The following is a 20474-nucleotide window of genomic DNA, read 5'->3' as shown; positions in this document are numbered from 1 at the left end:
ATAGACAAACAACCATTCACACTCACATTCATACCTATGGACAATTTGGAGTCGCCAATTAACCTAGCATGTTTTTGGAATGTGGGAGGAAACCGGAGTACCCGGAGAAAACCCACGCATGCACGGGGAGAAAATGCAAACTCCACACAGAGATGGCCGAGGGTGGAATTGAACCCTGGTCTCCTAGCTGTGAGGTCTGCGCGCTAACTACTTGACTACCGTGCAGCCCAAATCTGTTTTATTTTTTTCCTAAATTCTCTTTTTTCTGTTTAAATGATTTTTTTTTTAAATGAGGATGCTGAGGTTCTTGTTGAGAGTGACCAGGATGGATAGGATCAGGAAGGAGTACATACATCAGAGGGGCATTACATGTTAGAGGCGATTAACCTAGCATGTTTTTGGAATGTGGGAGGAAACCGGAGTACCCGGAGAAAACCCACGCATGCACGGGGAGAACATGCAAACTCCACACAGAAACGGCCGAGGGTGGAATTGAACCCTGGTCTCCTAGCTGTGAGGTCTGCGCGCTAACCACTTGACCGCCGTGCAGCCCAAATCTGTTTTATTTTTTTTCCTAAATTCTCTTTTTTCTGTTTAAATGATTTTTTTTTAAAATGAGGATGCTGAGGTTCTTGTTGAGAGTGACCAGGATGGATAGGATCAGGAAGGAGTACATACATCAGAGGGGCATTACATGTTAGAGGCGATTAACCTAGCATGTTTTTGGAATGTGGGAGGAAACCGGAGTACCCGGAGAAAACCCACGCATGCACGGGGAGAACATGCAAACTCCACACAGAGATGGCCGAGGGTGGAATTGAACCCTGGTCTCCTAGCTGTGAGGTCTGCGCGCTAACTACTTGACTGCCGTGCAGCCCAAATCTGTTTTATTTTTTTTCCTAAATTCCGTTTTTTTCTGTTTAAATGATTTTTTATTTATTTTTAAATGAGGATGCTGAGGTTCTCGTTGAGAGTGACCAGGATGGATAGGATCAGGAAAGAGGCGATTAACCTAGCATGTTTTTGGAATGTGGCAGGAAACCGGAGTACCCGAAGAAAACCCACGCATGCGCGAGTAGAACATGCAAAAGTTGTCATTTTGTCGTTTTTTCCCCAAAAAAAGTTTCCACCATATTCAGTGGAATAAAATGCTGTTTTCTGTTGACTGTGCTCGTGTTTGTGAGATTTCAACGGATGATCCCAATGCACCCCATTGGGTGTGTGAAATGTCTGCTAATGGGCACCACCAGCGTCGGAATACAAGTACACACACACACATATACCGCTGTGACAAAATGCATCTTGGCAGCCATCACGCTGGTTCCCTTCATCAATATTTATGCACAATCGGAGCAAAGTATTCCTGTAAGGATGTTGAAGGTGAAGGACAAAGCTGAGCTTAGAAAATCCGCCTGCTTGTGTTTTTTAAGCTTGAAAGCATCCCAAATTTTCTGCCTCTCAATTTTTCTTCTGATGTTTTCAACTTTATTATTGAAATGTTTTCACTAAACAGACTTAATGCCACCAGGAGGAAAACAAAGTGCCTACCTGGGAAGAAGAGGCTAAACAGACGGATGGTAATGACGTTCAAAGCGAGTCTCCTGACAAATAAACTCTTGATGAGACTATTCATTTTTATATCTTTTTATTTTTCACATGTGTAATACGGAATGGACTTTAAAAGCCCCCCCCCCCAACCCGCTTATTTTCCACCACATGTGGTGTTATTAGCATCACGTCCTAACCTTGTTAACACTCCTGAGGAAGTTTCAAAACACATTAATGAGGTTGAATTAGCACACTGTCAGTCAAACTGATTTTTTTTCCACACAAAATAAGCTTTGCATTTATTACAAAAGTCTGCAAAGAGTGTTGATTCTTGAACATATCATTATTATATTACAGTAAAGTCTCGTTATATCGATATTCTCGGGAGTCAGAAAAAATACCGATATAACCGGACTATCCATATATCCGATCCTGCGCCGAACTGCATTAAAAGTGGGCGGATCTTTGATATGGCATGTAATTTTCTCCTTGAGTTCATGGATTGCGTATCTAGCATGCTTTTGTACTACAATACATTTTGTACTACAGTAAATAAAAATAAACTTACGCTGTAGTGATTACCGGTTACCGGGACATAATTCACCCCGGAACTATCGATAGGGAAGGTGTTGCCACCCGGAGGGGTAGGCGCGAGGGACGGGTGTTTTCCGCTGTGTGTGCTGCACTCTGGTGGTGGAAGTGTGAAAAATAAAGTTGACTGGAAGCAGCCGTTCGCCGTGTTCTTTTTTGGTATTGAAATCCTTAAGCAAAGATTGATTTAAGCTGCTTTTGTATCGATATAAGCAGACCAAATTGGCTGGCGGGAGATGAAAAGGGCATCGTAGTAACCGGATTATCATAATAACCGGGTATCGTACTAACGGAGCTAATTATATCATAAAAGACTAGAAATTTGCCGGGAAATGAAAATAGTATCCTAATAAGTAGTAATTCATTTTAACCGATATCGATATAACAAGACTTTACTGTATTATAAAACATGGTATATGCTCACTGAGGAAATTAGTGATGCCTGAAAAATTAACACAGCAATGTTTCTTTTAAGAGATACCGCATTATCGAACTATACCATTATCTCAACCACCCGCAATGCGGAAGACAGGGGTCTCAAACACGCGGCCCGCGGGACACTAATTTGAGGCCCCCGTCTTGATATAAAAGTTTAATGTTAGTGCGGCCCGCACAAGTTTGATATGGATGCTGTATGGTATCATGTACCCAGAAAAAATTATTACGTTTGATTCATGTTCCCTTTAACTGTACTTGTGAGTGTCTGATTGTTACGCCACAGAGTAAAGGGACCAATTCTAAATGAATTCATTCACATAGTTCCCCCAGACCGAGCTGTTCTAGAATAATGAGCGGCATCAAATCTATCATACAGCCGAAGCACCGCAAAATGACAGAAATTCAATTCAGTTATCTTTTGAGCAGGATGGAATTTCTGGAGGGGATAAAACATGCAACTAAGAATATTCCTGTTGGAGATACGTTTCATTCACTGGGACGGCATTGCAACAGAATATTCTTGTACTGATGCAAACATGAAGTCATTTCCTTTTGTCATCATTCAGTTTTCTCTTACGACAGGGGTCTCAAACTCAATTTACCTGGGGGCCACTGGAGCTAGGGTCTGGGCAAGGCTGGGCTGCATCAACGCATTTATTAAAAACAGAAAAATATACAAACTTTTTCAGTGCTTTGGTTCCGATTTTCTACAATAAAAGCTCAGATAAAACATTCCACTGTTCTCAAATATCTTAATTTTTATTTTTTTGCACAAAATAAGATGAAAAATAAATAAACAAAAAATCAATCAATCAGTAATAAATAAATATAATAATAATAATAATAAAATGGCAAATAATAAAAACTGGTGGTGGGTAGACAAATTATTTTTTCCAGATTAAAATGAACAAAGCATTATTAGAGCCCTGTAGACATGACAAAACACGACTATAGTCACATTTATACTCTTTTTATTTACAACATATTGCGCAACTGCAGCGTCTTGAGACACATGCTAACTCGCAAACTAGAGAGCTAGCGACCTCAACGGTAGCCTTCAAGTTATTTCCTTTCAACTTAAATAGCCAAAAACTTACCACTTCCACACGGATAGGGAGGATAACTATTAACAGTTATTTAACCTTTAACATGAACATTAATCAAACGTAATAATTTTTTCTGGGTACATGATACCATACAGCATCCATATAAAAACTTGCGCGGGCCGCACTAACATTAAACTTTCATATCAAGGCAGGGGCCTCAAAGTAGTGTCCTGCGGGCCACATTTGGCCCACGGGCTGCGTGTTTGAGACCCCTGATGTAAACTATGTTTTTAAGTTAATCTTACTTAATGTAGCCATAGTTCAATTGAATCAAAACATATTAGTTAAAAGCACTCAAAATGACAACAACATGTTAAATAAACTTGACATAATAAAGTTATTAGAACTTTGAGTATGCATAACTTCATTTATTTAAGTACTTTGAACTTCGGGTTTACAGTGTGCTTGTGATGCAATATAAATGCCCCGCCGCAACTAAGTGGAACTACATTCCTTGGATTCGCGGATCTCCAACTAATGGGTCCAACTGGGAGGTAAGTCACCCTTGCTGTAGTACAACTTCAATTGTTTTGCAATATGTGTGTCTCCATCCACACACGACCATGAATTGGCGACTTTAGAGATGTTATTTCACAAAGCTTTGGTTCCAATCCAAATTGCACCACTTTGGTGATGTTTTGAGGTTTTTCTCAGCATTCGGCAGCAACAACTTTGAACCTCAGGAGGTCGTTGCCATCTGTTTGTTTCTCGGCAGCAGCGAACTGAAAGCTTCATTTCACCAGTTTCACAGCCACTCACATAAGAAGTGTGACTCATTTTGCGCTGAAGGTGATTAAACCGCAGGGGTACTGTATATTTTAATGACCTCATCGCTCAGTTAATTGCATACAAATCAGACGGAAGGGCACGGATGATTAAAAATGCACCTGCAACATAATCATTATTCATCTTGCCGGGTGCCCAAAACAAAGTATTCTAATTATCATTCAGGGGGTGCATTAAAGATCAATAAACGCAGCAATCGCATCCTAAGGTAAATATGTTGAAGATTGTACGGCTGGCAAAGTCTTTCTGCGTCTAAGTTACCATAGTAACGGCAGAAGCAAGAGGGAGCAATTAGGCAACGCTGCAAAACACGGCGTGTGGGTTTGCCCGCCCTCAACCCATCTGCTTCCGGGGATATTCGAGTCCCATCGCGCTGTGAAAAGATGATACGTTTAATAACCCCGTAATTTCTTCATCGAGGGTGCTGATTAAATCTTTCTCCCTCCCTTTCTCGGAGTGTCAACATCCCCCCCGATGTGGAAGAGGGGTGGAGATACTGGGCGGTAGTCACCTGTCAGGAAGCTGGCAGCCATGACATATGACAATTTTATTACCGAAACCGTTTTTAATAAAAGTAAGTTAGCGATGCAATACTCTCAGGGAAGTGAATCAATCGTAACTGGAGTGTTCAAGTTGTAGTTTATGTTCATGCTGAAGACTAAATAGGGCAGCTTCTGCCTGAGGGAATGGTGCACGAGCCAAGGCATTTATTCTCTAAGGTAGAAGCAACCCATCAACCAAGCGGTTGAGATAAAGGCTGGTAAAACCAGACACCTCACCGGTGCTGGAGCCTATCCCAGCTGTCTTCAGGCGAGAGGCGGGGTACACCCTGGACTGGTGGCCAGCCAATCACAGGGCACATATAGACAAACAACCATTCACACTCACATTCATACCTATGGACAATTTGGAGTCGCTAATTAACCTAGCATGTTTTTGGAATGTGGGAGGAAACCGGAGTACCCTCCACACAGAGATGGCCGAGGGTGGAATTGAACCCTGGTCTCCTAGCTGTGAGGTCTGTGCGCTAACCACTCGACTGCTGTGCAGCCCAAATCTTGTTTTATTTTTTCCTAAATTCCGTTTTTTTTCTTAAACGTTTAAATGATTTTTTATTTATTTTTAGATGAGTTTGCTGAGGTTCTCGCTGAGAGTGACCAGGATGGATAGGATCAGGAAGGAGTACATCAGAGGGACATTACATGTTAGAGGCCTTGGAGATAAAGTCACAGAGGCCAGACTGAGATGGTTTGGACATGTCCAGAATTCACGTCAACATTCATACCTATGGACAATTTGGAGTCGCTAATTAACCTAGCATGTTTTTGGAATGTGGGAGGAAACCGGAGTACCCGGAGAAAACCCACGCATGCACGGGGAGAACATGCAAATTCCATACAGTGATGGACGAAGGTGGAATTGAACTCGAGTCTCCTAGCTGTGAGGTCTGCGCGCTAAACCACTAGACCACCATGCAGCCCTCCTTTTGTGCAACATGTTCATTGTTTCATTTTTAACAGGACCCAGCTTATTTTGACACCAGTTCAAATTCATGTTTATGTATTTTTATGACGTTCTAACAGACGTTCAAACCCCTGATCTCCTATTTGTCAGGCTAACATGCTAACATGCTAACTCATACCAGTCAGCATTTGCATTGGATAATTAGGCTCTCATTTGTCGAGATGTTTACATAAATGTTGTCTTCAGATGCTTCGATTTTTAGAATGTGGGAGGAAACCGGAGTACCCGGAGAAAACCCACACATGCACGGGAAGAACGTGCAAACTCCACACAGAGATGCCCGAGCGGGGAATCGAACTTGGGTCATCTAGCTGTGTGGCCTGCGCGCTAACCACTCTACACCATGCAGCCAAGTTAATTATGTAAAGTTTAAAAAAAACAAAAATAGTGTACCCATATCATATTTGTGTTTTGTTTTCTACTTAATGAGCAAAAACATCAACTGCAGTCATGCGTTCCTGCTTGGCGGAGGTAATAAGACCACAAACTTCACACTGTGTGCTTTATAAACAGCAAGTGAATCATCTTGGGAATCGTCCTCCCAGCTCTTTATTTACTGTACAGTACGGCCCGATCATCTAATATCCAACCTGTTTTGCTGCTACAAAATAAAAGCCCACTCATTTGAATCCAAGATGGTGCCTTCCAAATCACCAAATCAAGGCAAATCAATGCTGAATGTGCGACCATCTGCTTTATATTCCTGCAGCAAACACAGAGCGACGCTTGTGTTCCGCGTGGCCACTAAGAGTTTTTGTCGGCAAGCCTTTCATGGATGTCTATTTCTGCACATCAAAGCATCCATCATGCCTTCTCTCGCTCCGAATCCATCGCCTCCAAGCCCGATGGCTTCAAGGAGCAGCTCCTCTTTGAAAACATCTGCTTCCATGAAGACCGTGGCGGTTCACCTTGATGGCTTTGAAGCTTGCCTTGAAGCATGAATAACCGCTGATGTTTTATCAGTGGACAGATAAGGGATGAAAGCGGGAGAACATATTGCGCAACTGCAGGGTCTTGAGACGCATGCTAACTCGCAAACTGGAGAGCTAGCGACCTAAACGGTAGCCTTCAAGTTATTTCCTTTAAACTTGAATAGCTAAAAACTTACCACTTCCACACGGATAGGGAGGATAACTATTAACAGTTATTTAACTTTTAACATGAACATTAATCAAACGTAATAATTTTTTATGGGTACATGATACCATACAGCATCCATATCAAACTTTATTTATTAATTTAAAAAACGTTGCTTTGGTTCCAATTTTCTACAATAAAAGCTCTGATAAAACATTCCACTGTTCTCAAATATCTTACTTTTTATTTTTTCTACACAAAATAAGATGAAAAATAAATAAACAAATCAAGAAGTAATAAATAAATAAATATAATAATAATAAAACGGCAAATAATAAAAACTTAAGAAACCACATATAGTTGGTGGGTAGACAAATTATTTTTTTCAGATTAAAATGAACAAAGCATTATTAGAGCCCTGTAGACATGACAAAACACGACTATAGTCACATTTATACTCTTTATTTACAACATATTGCGCAACTGCAGGGTCTTGAGACACATGCTAACTCGCAAACTAGAGAGCTAGCGACCTAAACGGTAGCCTTCAAGTTATTTCCTTTAAACTTAAATAGCCAAAAACTTACCACTTCCACACGGATAGGGAGGATGACTATTAACAGTTATTTAACCTTTAACATGAACATTAATCAAACGTAATAATTTTTTCTGGGTACATGATACCATACAGCATCCATATAAAAACTTGCACGGGCCGCACTAACATTAAACTTTCATATCAAGGCGGGGCCTCAAACTGGTGTCCTGCGGGCCACATATGGCCCGTGCGCCGCGTGTTTGAGACCCCTGATGTAAACTATGTTTTTAAGTTAATCTTACTTAATGTAGCCATAGTTCAATTTAATCAAAACATATTAGTTAAAAGTACTCAAAATGACAACAACATGTTAAATAAACTTGACATAATTAAGTTATTAGAACTTTTGAGTATGCATAACTTCATTTATTTAAGTACTTTGAACTTGTGTACTTGTGATGCGATATAAATGCCCCGCCGCAACTAAGTGGAACTACATTCCTCGGATTCACGGATCTCCAACCAGAACTGGACTAATGGGTCCAACTGGGAGGTAAGTCACCCTTGCTGTAGTACACTGATGGGGATGTCATACAACTTCAATTGTTTTGCAATATGTGTGTCTCCATCCATTTTGTTCACTACGGGCACGGGGGGGTTGGGGGTATGAAATAGCTGGAGAGCTCATCCGATGAATATATCTTCATTTATTATCTTATTTCTTCTTAGCTCGTGTTGCATCTGGAGATGGCTTCAATTCCCCCAACGAGGTCCAAACAAACAAATATTCCTCAAAAGTTGACACGAGGGAATTGATGAAAGATAATGAGAATATGAAAAAAGCAATGAGAATACTAAAGCCCCCTTTCCACAAAAAAAGAAGAGGTTCTGCAAGACTATTTATACCCCTCCTCTAAACGCAAGGTTGAAGGCTTCAGGGCACCATCTCCCCCCCCGGAGGCCATCTTCCTATATACCACAGCGTGGCTTGCATGGCTCCTTTATGAACATGCTCCTGTCGCAGATGCAGATAAATAACATGGCGCTACATCTCCCATACGCAGCCTTGTCACGTCGCGGTGGCAGCTCATCCGTCTAAATGATGGATCTACTCTGTACCTGCACCTATTATTCACTTGGCCGGACTTTTAATATTAGCTTCCATGCTTGAGGTGTCTAACGCTAAAAAGGAGTATACAGTACTGCATATGACTGTTTTATCCATGGTATACACACTGAGATGTAATAGTACACCACATGTACTCAAATAGAAGGTGTTGGGTGAATGACTTTCCACAACAGGCTTGTTATACCCGCAAACGTAATAAAATTTGCCTACTGCAAACGTAATACTGAATTTATTATTACTATTATTTATTATTATTAAATTATTACATATGTGGGAAAGTGAAAAACTGTAAATGTAATAACTTCCCACAAATGTAATATGAGACAAATTTTTTTTTCTTTTTTTTGTGGAAAAAATATAAAAATATTGACTGTGGCACATATATTTAGAGTAGTTACTGGACAACTAATGACTATGGCACGTGCATTTAGAGTAGTTACTGAGTAACTAATGACTAGGGCGCATACCTTGAGTGGTTACTGATGAACTAATGACTGTGGTACATACTTTTAGAGTAGTTACTGATGAACTAATGACTATGGCACATACTTTTAGAGTAGTTACTGATGAACTAATGACTATGGCACATACATTTAGAGTAGTTACGGATCAACTAATGGCTAAGGTACATACATTTAGAGTGGTTACTGATGAACTAATGACTATGGCCCATACATTTAGAGTAGTTACTGATCAACTAATGGCTAAGGTACATACATTTAAAGTGGTTACTGATCAACTAATGACTATGGCCCATACATTTAGAGTGGTTACTGGTCAACTAATGGCTAAGGCACATATGTACATTTAGAGTGGTTACTGATGAACTAATGACTATGGCATACATTTAGAGTAGTTACTGAGCAACTAATGGCTAAGGTACATACATTTAGAGTGGTTACTGATGAACTAATGACTATGGCACATACATTTAGAGTAGTTACTGATCAACTAATGGCTACGGTACATACATATAGAGTGGTTACTGATGAACTAATGACTATGGGCCATACATTTAGAGTAGTTACTGATCAACTAATGGCTAAGGTACATACATTTAGAGTGGTTACTGATGAACTAATGACTATGGCACATACATTTAGAGTAGTTACTGAGCAACTAATGGCTAAGGTACATACATTTAGAGTGGTTATTGATGAACTAATGACTATGGCCCATACATTTAGAGTAGTTACTGAGCAACTAATGGCTAAGGTACATACATTTAGAGTGGTTACTGATGAACTAATGACTATGGCCCATACATTTAGAGTAGTTACTGAGCAACTAATGGCTAAGGTACATACATTTAGAGTGGTTACTGATGAACTAATGGCTATGGCCCATACATTTAGAGTAGTTACTGATCAACTAATGGCTAAGGTACATACATTTAGAGTGGTTACTGATGAACTAATGACTATGGCCCATACATTTAGAGTAGTTACTGAGCAACTAATGGCTAAGGTACATACATTTAGAATGGTTACTGATGAACTAATGGTTATGGCCCATACATTTAGAGTAGTTACTGATCAACTAATGGCTAAGGCACATACATTTAGAGTGGTTACTGATGAACTAATGACTATGGCCCATACATTTAGAGTAGTTACTGATCAACTAATGGCTAAGGTACATACATTTAGAGTGGTTACTGATGAACTAATGACTATGGCCCATACATTTAGAGTAGTTACTGAGCAACTAATGGCTAAGGTACATACATTTAGAGTGGTTATTGATGAACTAATGACTATGGTACATACATTTAGAGTGGTTACTGATGAACTAATGACTATGGCCCATACATTTAGAGTAGTTACTGAGCAACTAATGGCTAAGGTAAATACATTTAGAGTGGTTACTGATGAACTAATGACTATGGCCCATACATTTAGAGTAGTTACTTATCAACTAATGGCTAAGGTACATACATTTAGAGTAATTACTGATCAATTGAGTATAATTTGAATACAAACGCTGCAATGAGTAAACAAATGTTTATGTCACATTCATTGGCTTCTTTACTTCCAATCCCATTTTTATGAGTTATCAAACATGGCTTTAAAATATGTGAATGACACTTGACATCAATTTACTGTCTTTCTGGATTAGCATTTCAATTCAACAGTATTACAAACTGCCATTCCCCTTTCAGAGGAAATATCGTATAAATAAAAAGTCAATTAGTTAAACAGACAGCTTTCTTCATGAAGAAATGGGACATTTTTCATAATGAGAAGAGGAAGGAAATGTCTGCTGCCGTGATTTAATGGGAAAAAGAGGTGAGAAAGGTGACATGTTTGTTTTAAAAACCTGTCACTTTGTGACATCCTGCTAAAAATGAGTGTAAAGCTGCTCCTGCTGCCATTGGGAATTAGCCTCAGAGTGAAACATCCTTTTCTATCTTTGTCAGACTTAGTTTTGTACCGTCTTTGGCAAACTTGCTGAAAGATAGGCTGGTGTGTCAAAAGTAGATCGAATATTTTTATTTTTTTTAAACATTATGTCACTGTGACACTTCCTGCTTGGCATTATGTACTCTCCATCTCATGATCTTTTGCCGTCATCGCTCTGTTGCCATGGAGATACTAAAAGAGGAATGAGGGCAGAGTTATCAAACTCCGGCCTCATATTATATCATGACACCGGACATGGTATCATGGCTCTCATCGCAGGTTTGAACCTGAAGAGGTGTTGAATATATTTTTTAAAGGTCACCAGGGTTTAATTGTTTGGGTGGGCGGTGTGGTACACCTGATGCCAATGGTAGGGCACATATAGACAAACAACCATTCACACTCACATTCATACCTATGGACAATTTGTTTTGGGAGTACTCGGAGAAAAATGGGAAGATTTTTGTTGTTTTCTGGGGAGCTTAAGACCTTCCTTATGTGTACTGTTCCTCTGCTAGCTGTTTCATGAACAAAGATACTCCAATATTTGTCCACTACTCAATTTTTCTTTACTGTTTACTGAACGGTGGATGAGTGGTTAGCACGCAGGGCTCACAGCTAGGAGATCCGAGTTCAATTCCACCCATCTCTGTGTGGAGTTTGCATGTTTTTCCCCGTGCATGCGTGGGTTTTCTCCGGGTACTCTGGTTTCCTCCCACATTCCAAAACCATGCTAGGTTAATTGGCGACTCCAAATTGTCCACAGCTAGGAGATCCGAGTTCGATTCCACCCTTGGCCATCTCTGTGTGGAGTTTGCATGTTCTCCCCGTGCATGCGTGGGTTTTCTTCCGGGTACTCCGGTTTCCTCCCACATTCCAAAAACATGCTAGGTTAATTAGCGACTCCAAATTATCCATAGGTATGAATGTGAGTGTGAATGGTTGTTTGTCTATATGTGCCCTGTGATTGGCTGGCTACCACTCCAGGGTGTGCCCCGCCTCTCGCCCGAAGACAGCTGGGGTAGGTTCCAGCATGTTCGCAACCCTTATGAGGATAGCGGTAAAGAAAACTGATGGCTGGATAGACTACTATATTATTGTTAGACTGGATAAGGTAACATTTGTGTTCTAATGTCGTCAACCGACGTCATCCTCCAACTGTTGCTAACGTGGCTTTAAACAAAACTCCATCCAGTATCTTTTTCCGTAAGTATATTTTCAACACAATCCCCAAGAGGCTTTTTCCCAGACAACCACAGATGTTAATACGAGCTAATCGCTGTGTCTGCAGCAAGGCCCCGAGGCTGAAGACAACTCGCCACTCCATTCTCTGCTGGAGCCGTTCTGCTGTTCCTGAAGTGATTTGGCGGATTAGGCTGGCATTTAGCGTCTGCAGCAAAAGAGATATTCGGGACACATACCAGCGCACGCATACATCCCACAGCGTGCTGGCTTGACTCCCAGTTGGCTTCATTAAGTAACATATTGTAGGATCAACTTAGCAGACAAGCTGTGAATCTGAGAAGAAGCCAACAGGAGGCAGCCATGCATCGGATACTGACACACTGTTTAAGGACCTGGACCCGGGAGATCAGAATCCACCAAAATCTAATCCATCTAACATGTTTGAAACACTTTTCCAAGAAAATTGGCTATATGAGGGAGAGCATTTAAGCCAGGGGTCTCAGGGGGCCAAATGTGGCCCGCAGGACACTAGTTTGAGGCCCCCGCCTTGATATGAAAGTTTAATGTTAGTGCGGCCCGCGCAAGTTTGATATGGATGCTGTATGGTATCATGTACCCAGAAAAAATTATTACGTTTGATTAATGTTCATGTTAAAGGTTAAATAACTGTTAATAGTTATCCTCCCTATCTGTGCGGAAGTGGTAAGTTTTTGGCTATTTAAGTTGAAAGGAAATAACTTGAAGGCTACCGTTTAGGTCGCTAGCTCTCAAGTTTGCGAGTTAGCATGTGTCTCAAGACCCTGCAGTTGCGCAATATGTTGTAAATAAAAAAAGAGTATAAATGTGAATATAGTCGTGTTTTGTCATGTCTACAGGGCTCTAATAATGCTTTGTTCATTTTAATCTGAAAAAAATAATTTGTCTACCCACCAACTATATGTGGTTTCTTAAGTTTTTATTATTTGCCGTTTTATTATTATTATTATATTTATTAATTTATTACTGATTGATTGATTTTCTTTATTCTTGATTTGTTTACTTATTTTTCATCTTATTTTGTGTAGAAAAATAAAAAGTAAGATATTTGAGAACAGTGGAATGTTTTATCAGAGCTTTTCTTATAGAAAATTGGAACCAAAGCGAAGTTTTTTAATTTTTTTTGTTTTTAATAAATTTAATAATTTAATAAATTAAATAAATTGATTGATCCCTGATTTAAGCATACAGTACTTGTGTGTCCATATCACATTTAATGCGTGGAACATATGTCCTTAAAGACACACACAATTTCATCCATATCCACAATTGCAAGTTTTCACGAACAATTTGACAAGATTAGGGTGACGAAAACTACAAGATTTTAAAGGGATAGTTCAGATTTATTGACACGGAACTGTATGACATCCCCATCAGCAATGTAGTCCATCAACAGTAACTTACCTCCACAACAATAGGCGTTCAAAAGAGTAATGAGCAGTTTTGTTTACGTATGTGATCCACAGCGGATCAAGTTGCGAGGGCGGCAGCCATTTTTATCAAATACACAAGAATGGACAGCCGATATTGTATTTTTGTCATGTAAATGTATTAATTACTCTTTCAAATATGCGTATTATTTTGAGAAGCCAGACTCTTTACTTAAGTGACCACAACAATCGGAACTACATTTCTCATTACTGAAACCGACCAGAACTGGGCTCCCGGGACCAAGTTGGGGGTAAGTCACCTTTGATGGACTACACAGCTGATAGGGATGTAATACTACTTCAACTGACTATAATACAAAACAAAACAAAGATACTGTGTATTCATGCCGAATGAGCCAAAGAGCTGAAACCGATGCACAGAGTGAACTCTCTTCCTGCAATATGACAAATGTGCACGTTAACAATTGAGTGAGTGTTGTGGTGCAGAAAAGGGGTACAGTGAAAAGGCGCCCCGACGGTATTAGACCAAAACATGGGTCCCGCAGAGTGATGCATTGTAGCATTCAACGGATGGAGCCTCTCTCCTCTCACTAACGAGCAAGTACTTTCAAAGAGAACACAGGCTTGTGATGAGCTTGGAGCTTCACTTAATTGGACGCAGCTCAGGCTCGACTGTATGTGCTTCTCTCACACACACATTGTTACAATTAGGATGAAGGTACAGCTTGTTTACTCCAAGAGTGACTTGTCAGGATTGGTCGTTTTCACTGAGATGCCAACTTCACCCAAACTGACTAAAAATATGTGTGTTAGATCAGGGGTCTCAAAGACACGGCCCGCGGGCCAAATGTGGCACGCAGGACACCAGTTTGAGGCCCCCGCCTTGATATGAAAATTTTATGTTAGTGCGGCCCGCGCAAGTTTGATATGGATGCTGTATGGTATCATGTACCCAGAAAAAATTATTACGTTTGATTAATGTTCATGTTAAAGGTTAAATAACTGTTAATAGTTATCCTCCCTATCCGTGTGGAAGTGGTAAGTTTTTGGCTATTTAAGTTGAAAGGAAATAACTTGAAGGCTACCGTTTAGGTCGCTAGCTCTCTAGTTTGCGAGTTAGCATGTGTCTCAAGACCCTGCAGTTGCGCAATATGTTGTAAATAAAAAGAGTATAAATGTGACTATAGTCGTGTTTTGTCATGTCTACAGGGCTCTAATAATGCTTTGTTCATTTTAATGTGAAAAAAATAATTTGTCTACCCACCAACTGGTTTCTTCAGTTTTTATTATTTTCCGTTTTATTATTATTATTATATTTATTTATTGATTACTGATTGATTGATTTTTGTTATATTTTTCTGTTTTTAATAAATGCGTTTTTTTTTTTTTTTTGGAAAACCTAAAATGGCCCTTCATTGATCTTGTCACAAATTGTGATTTTACCAAAAGACAACCTATGTTTGTTTCTCCTGTCTGGCCTCATCCACCGACGTCTCCATGGCAACTGCTGTTTTATCGCAGTCACCCCCTGCGAACCAAGCTCCAAGATTCGACACCTGACGGGGGCAATTTCCACAGGCCAGGACATGCGTATTCGCACTCATATCTCACATCATTCGACGCCTTCGCCGCTATACCCCCCCCCCCCCCCCAACCCAAGGCGGCCATGACGGGGACCAAAGCTGCTAATTGCTTGCAGGTAGCTGTGGCTCTTGTGTAATAAAATGTGTTTACTTGTGCAAATGTATGTCAAGGTTTTTTTTTAACAGTCCCACACTATGGTCCTTACTATTAGGAGTTTAGTTTGCAATTGCATTTGTTTTTCCCTCCCCTTTCCTCTTGTCGTTCCCCTTCCCCCCCCCCTCCTTCATCACCCAATCATCCTGTCCTATGTTGTATATGTATGGACGGATGATTGATCAACAAAGGTCCATCTCATTCAAAATGGATGGGATTGAATGAGTTAAGGGCGGCACGGCGGTCGAGTGGTTAGCGTGCAGACCTCACAGCTAGGAGACCAGGGTTCAATTCCACCCTCGGCCATCTCTGTGTGGAGTTTGCATGAAGCAGGAATCCCAACATGGACAGTCACATAATAATAATGAAATAAAAATAAATAAATACATAAATAAATGAAAAAATCAAAATAAAAATAAAAATAGAAATAAAAATAAAAATAAAAATAAAAATAAAAATAAAAATAAAAAACAATAATAATCATAATCACAATAATTTCTGTGTGGAGTTTGCATGTTAATTAGCGACTCCAAATTGTCCATAGGTATGAATGTGAGTGTGAATGGTTGTTTGTCTATATGTGCCCTGTGATTGGCTGGACACCAGTCCAGGGTGTACGAAGACAGCTGGGATAGGCTCCAGCATCCCCCCGCGACCCTCGTGAGGAAAAGCGGTAGAAAATGAATGAATGAGTTAAACAAAATCAAAAGTGTGGCATTTATATTTCAGAAGCGTATTTTTCATGAATTGAGACGCTTGAATTGTATTCCCCGTCTTAGTTTGGTAAAGTGAGAGTTTACAGTATCTCATTGTTATGTTCCTCTTCCTCCCCGACCGAAGCATGCAGAGAGGGCAGAGGGTGCAAAGCAGCGCTGTGTTCTTCCAATCAGGTCATTTAGCAAATCTCAATTGACTGCTGCTCCAGTTTCCATGGAGAAGGAATAAGCAGAGAGAGAGAGAGAGAGAGAGAAAAAAAAGAGCAAGAGGCAAAAATCAATGATCCCCTTGAGCGAAACTTGAGGTCTGTGTTGGCCGTGAGCTCCGTTGACTAAGAGCAAGAAAACTGATGTTGTTCATGGCTTTCATGAACGATTCTTTTAATAAAAAGGATAAATGCAAATGTGCTCAGGAAGTGACACCATCATAATGTGTTCTTTGCCTTTGTACCAACTGCAGCTGCTGCTTCCGTTCTAAGAAAGGAAACCAGGACGATGGAGGAGACAGTTGTCATTGGCTCCATTTTGCAGTTCAGCACACAGAAAGGCCCACACTTCCCTGTGTCCAATCAAAAAAAAAAAACAAGTTGCATGCATAAGCACAAGGTAATGCAATGAGCTTATGGCTGCCACCTGTTGGTGATTCAAGTGAACTTCACCCAGTCACCTTGCAGCCTCCTTTCCGTCATGCTGCAGCATACTCGTTTTATCCTCTCCGTGCTGCTCGTGGATGCTCTCTCCGGCCCCAGCATGACTCATAAAGGCAGCTGACCATAGAGCTCACTGCTGCTTAGGAGCGGCAAAAGTCCCATTGTCGTAAACGCAGCATTTGGGAATAATACAATTTGGAGAACTACAGGATGTGTTTTATCGGATCGTTATATCCTTGAATGTGTTCAAAGGTTCAAAGGTGACGATCTATATGGCTCCTTGGTGGTGTCTTGATTTGCCGCCTCATTCGCAATCGACCAATGACAGTTGACCGGTGACCTCGCACCCAAAGTCAACTGTGGTAGGCTCCAGCTTCCATTTCATCCTGAACAGGAAAAGTAAAACTGCACTAAATGGATATGTATTTTTTTCCCATTGTTTTGATCCAATGGGGGCTGCACAGCGGACGAGTGGTTGGTGAGTAGACCTCACAGCTAGGAGACCCGAGTTCAATCCCAACCTCAGCAATTGCTTTGTGGAGTTTGCATGTTGTGCGTGGGATTTCTCCGGGTACTCCGGTTTCCTCCCACATTCCAAAAACATGCTAGGTTAATTAGCGACTCCAAATTGTCCATAGGTATGAATGTGAGTGTGAATGGTTGTTTGTCTATATGTGCCCTGTGATTGGCTGGCCACCAGTACAGGGTGTACCCCGCCTCTCGCCCCAAGACAGCTGGGATAGGCTCCAGCACTCCCCACGACCCTTGTGAGGAAAAAGTGGTAGAAAATGAATGAATGAATGTTTAGATCCAATGGGGGCTGCACGGTGTTCAAGTGGTTAGCGCACAGACCTCACAGCTCAGAGACCCGAGTTCAATCCCGCCCTCGGAAATTGCTTTGTGGAGTTTGCATGTTCTCCCCGTGCATGCGTGGGTTTTCTCCGGGTACTCCGGTTTCCTCTCGCATTCCAAAAACATGCTAGGTTAATTAGCGACTCCAAATTGTCCATAGATATGAATGTGAGTGTGAATGGTTGTTTGTCTACGTATATGTGCCCTGTGATTGGCTGGCCACCAGTCCATGGTGTACCCCGCCTCTCGCCCGAAGACAGCTGGGATAGGCTCCAGCAACCCCGCAACCCCAGAAAATGAATGAATGAATGGATGCAATGTGCCACTCCCTGAAACCGTCCCCTCGGCTTTAACATCATTTCTCTTAACTTTACCAGCATGCGTGGTTCATGAGAAGAGTTCCAGGCCAGCTATACAATACAAGCTGTTTATAGACACACACACCTACACTTGCGTGTGTGCGGCCGCTCTCTCCTCTTGTTGCCACAGCAACGCAGCCCTTGCCTCCGTGTCTCGGTGATGGTACACGCTCCTTTGCTATGAAGCTAACCCTTCTACGGTACACATAAAAAAAATGATAGAATACACGCAGGACGCAGCAAGGCTGTATCGCAACAATTAAAACCTAAAATAGGACAATGGATTTACATAAAGCAGATTTATGTCTGTTTATGGAAGTTTTTGAACTGCATAGGGTGTAAAGTAAGTGGAAACATAACTCTAAAAAGCCAGGCTTGATTACTTTTGAGTTAAAAGTAAAAACAAATAAAACACAGTTTTTTATTAATCTCAAAATACACATTTTTTTCTAAAACATTCACGCTGAAGATGGAGATGTTTACCAAGTGATGACATCAGAGACTCACCTCACAGTTGCGTCCAGTGAAGCCCTGACCGCACGTGCAGGCGTACTCCCAAGTGTCCTCTGGTGTGTCCGTTGAGGGAAGAGCTTGGCACAGCCCGTCATTGAGGCAGGGTCGTCCCTGGCAGGGGTCCGGCCCGGGTGCGGCCTGGGTCGGCGTGGGCTCCGCCGGTGCCGGGGTGTCCGGGGCCAGCTGGAACAGGGCGGGTACGGCCCTGACGCTGCAGCTCAGGAGCAAAGGGAGAAGGAAGGGAAGTGTTGAGCTCAGACACATCCTGATGCTCTTCTTCTTCTTCTCTTGTGGGTTTGTAAGGTGGAAGCAGGATCTCAGGCAGGCGGCACTGAAAGCAGACTGGCTGAGATGGATGCAGAGGGGGGAAACAGAGGGAGAGGGTGTGTGTGTGTGTGTGTGTGTGTTCTGTTCTTCACCATGTCTGAGTCACAGTGACGACACGCACATACTCCGCCCCCTCCATACACACTCCCTCTCTCCTTGGCATCGCTTCCACGGCACGCAAAGTAACAGAGATGACATCAAGTGTAAGATCTGATTGGAGGTGGAAAGCAATAAAGATATAAAAATATACACTAGCGAGTTTTAATAAATTATTCTTACTGTATCTCCGGGCATCAACACTCTATGCGGGTGTTTATGGCCCCAGCAAAGCTCTGAGTCAATTTAGAGCAGGGGTCTCAAACATGCGGCCCGCGGGCCAAATGTGGCCCGCAGGACACTAGTTTGAGGCCCCCGCCTTGATATGAAAGGTTAATGTTAGCGCGGCCCGTGCAAGTTTGATACGGATACGGATGCTGTATGGTATCATGTACCCAGAAAAAATTATTACGTTTGATTAATGTTCATGTTAAAGATGAAATAACTGTTAATAGTTATCCTCCCTACCCGTGTGGAAGTGGTAAGTTTTTGGCTATTTAAGTTTAAAGGAAATAACTTGAAGGCTACCGTTTAGGTCGCTAGCTCTCTAGTTTGCGAGTTAGCATGTGTCTCAAGACCCTGCAGTTGCGCAATATGTTGTAAATAAAAAGAGTATAAATGTGACTATAGTCGTGTTTTGTCATGTCTACAGGGCTCTGATAATGCTTTGTTCATTTTAATCTGAAAAAAATAATTTGTCTACCCACCAACTATATGTGGTTTCTTAAGTTTTTACTATTTGACTTATTATTATTATATTTATTTATTACTGATTGATTTTCTTTATTCTTGATTTGTTTATTTTTCGTCTTATTTTGTGCAGAAAAATAAAAGTTAAGATATTTGAGAACAGTGGAATGTTTTATCAGAGCTTTTATTGTAGAAAATCGGAACTAAAGCCAAGTTTATTCAGTTTTCTAATTGTAATAAATGCGTTTTGTTTTTTTTTTGAAAACCTAATGCGGCCCAGTCTCACCTTTTCTATATTTTTCTGTTGAGTTTGAGACCCCTGATTTACAGGATCATTGTTTATATTTTCCAATAAACTTGTGACATTTGATTGGCTACTTATTAAACCGAACCCAAGTAATATTAAAGACCGAAAGCGTTAATGCTTTATCGACTATCATTGAGGCTAACAAGCTAACCACCATGCAGCTATGAATTATTGTTATTTACATTTTACTTGCCTAACACTCTGCGAGGCTAACAATACCGCTAACAAATGGTGACGTAGATAAATAGGTTGTTCACTGCTCACCAAATTTCATGGCTATTGTCGTCCGCTTGTAACCTTTTATCCCTTTCAAGGGCTGTAGAAATAAGCTTGATTTGACAACCTGCGCCACCATTTCCCCAGTAAAACCTGACCATGCACCTCCATGTCCGACCATATATGTATATATATTTGATTCCATTTTGAAGCACATTGTAAAAAGTTATATTATAGAACCGCTGTTGACTTTAATTCCT

General features: G+C 41.0%; 1 protein-coding gene across 1 annotated transcript in view; it reads right to left on the bottom strand.

The window, feature by feature from the left end:
• The window catches only part of dner (delta/notch-like EGF repeat containing), a 41191-nt gene extending 22031 nt beyond the window's left edge, over positions 1-19160 (bottom strand). Inside the window, exons 1-2 of the mRNA XM_078793005.1 lie at positions 18998-19160; positions 18573-18909 (exon numbers count right to left, since the gene is read on the bottom strand). Of these exons, the coding sequence (XP_078649131.1) occupies positions 18573-18909; positions 18998-19068 (408 nt within the window). The 5' untranslated portion in view covers positions 19069-19160. The remainder of the gene's footprint in view (positions 1-18572; positions 18910-18997) is intronic.
• Positions 19161-20474: the final 1314 nt, after the last annotated feature.

Source organism: Doryrhamphus excisus, linkage group LG8, assembly GCF_037039965.1.
Source record: "Doryrhamphus excisus strain RoL-2023G ecotype Guam linkage group LG8, RoL_Dexc_Guam_v1.1, whole genome shotgun sequence".
In the NCBI taxonomy this organism is placed as follows: domain Eukaryota; kingdom Metazoa; phylum Chordata; class Actinopteri; order Syngnathiformes; family Syngnathidae; genus Doryrhamphus; species Doryrhamphus excisus.
This window is presented reverse-complemented; position numbering and strand designations above follow the sequence as displayed.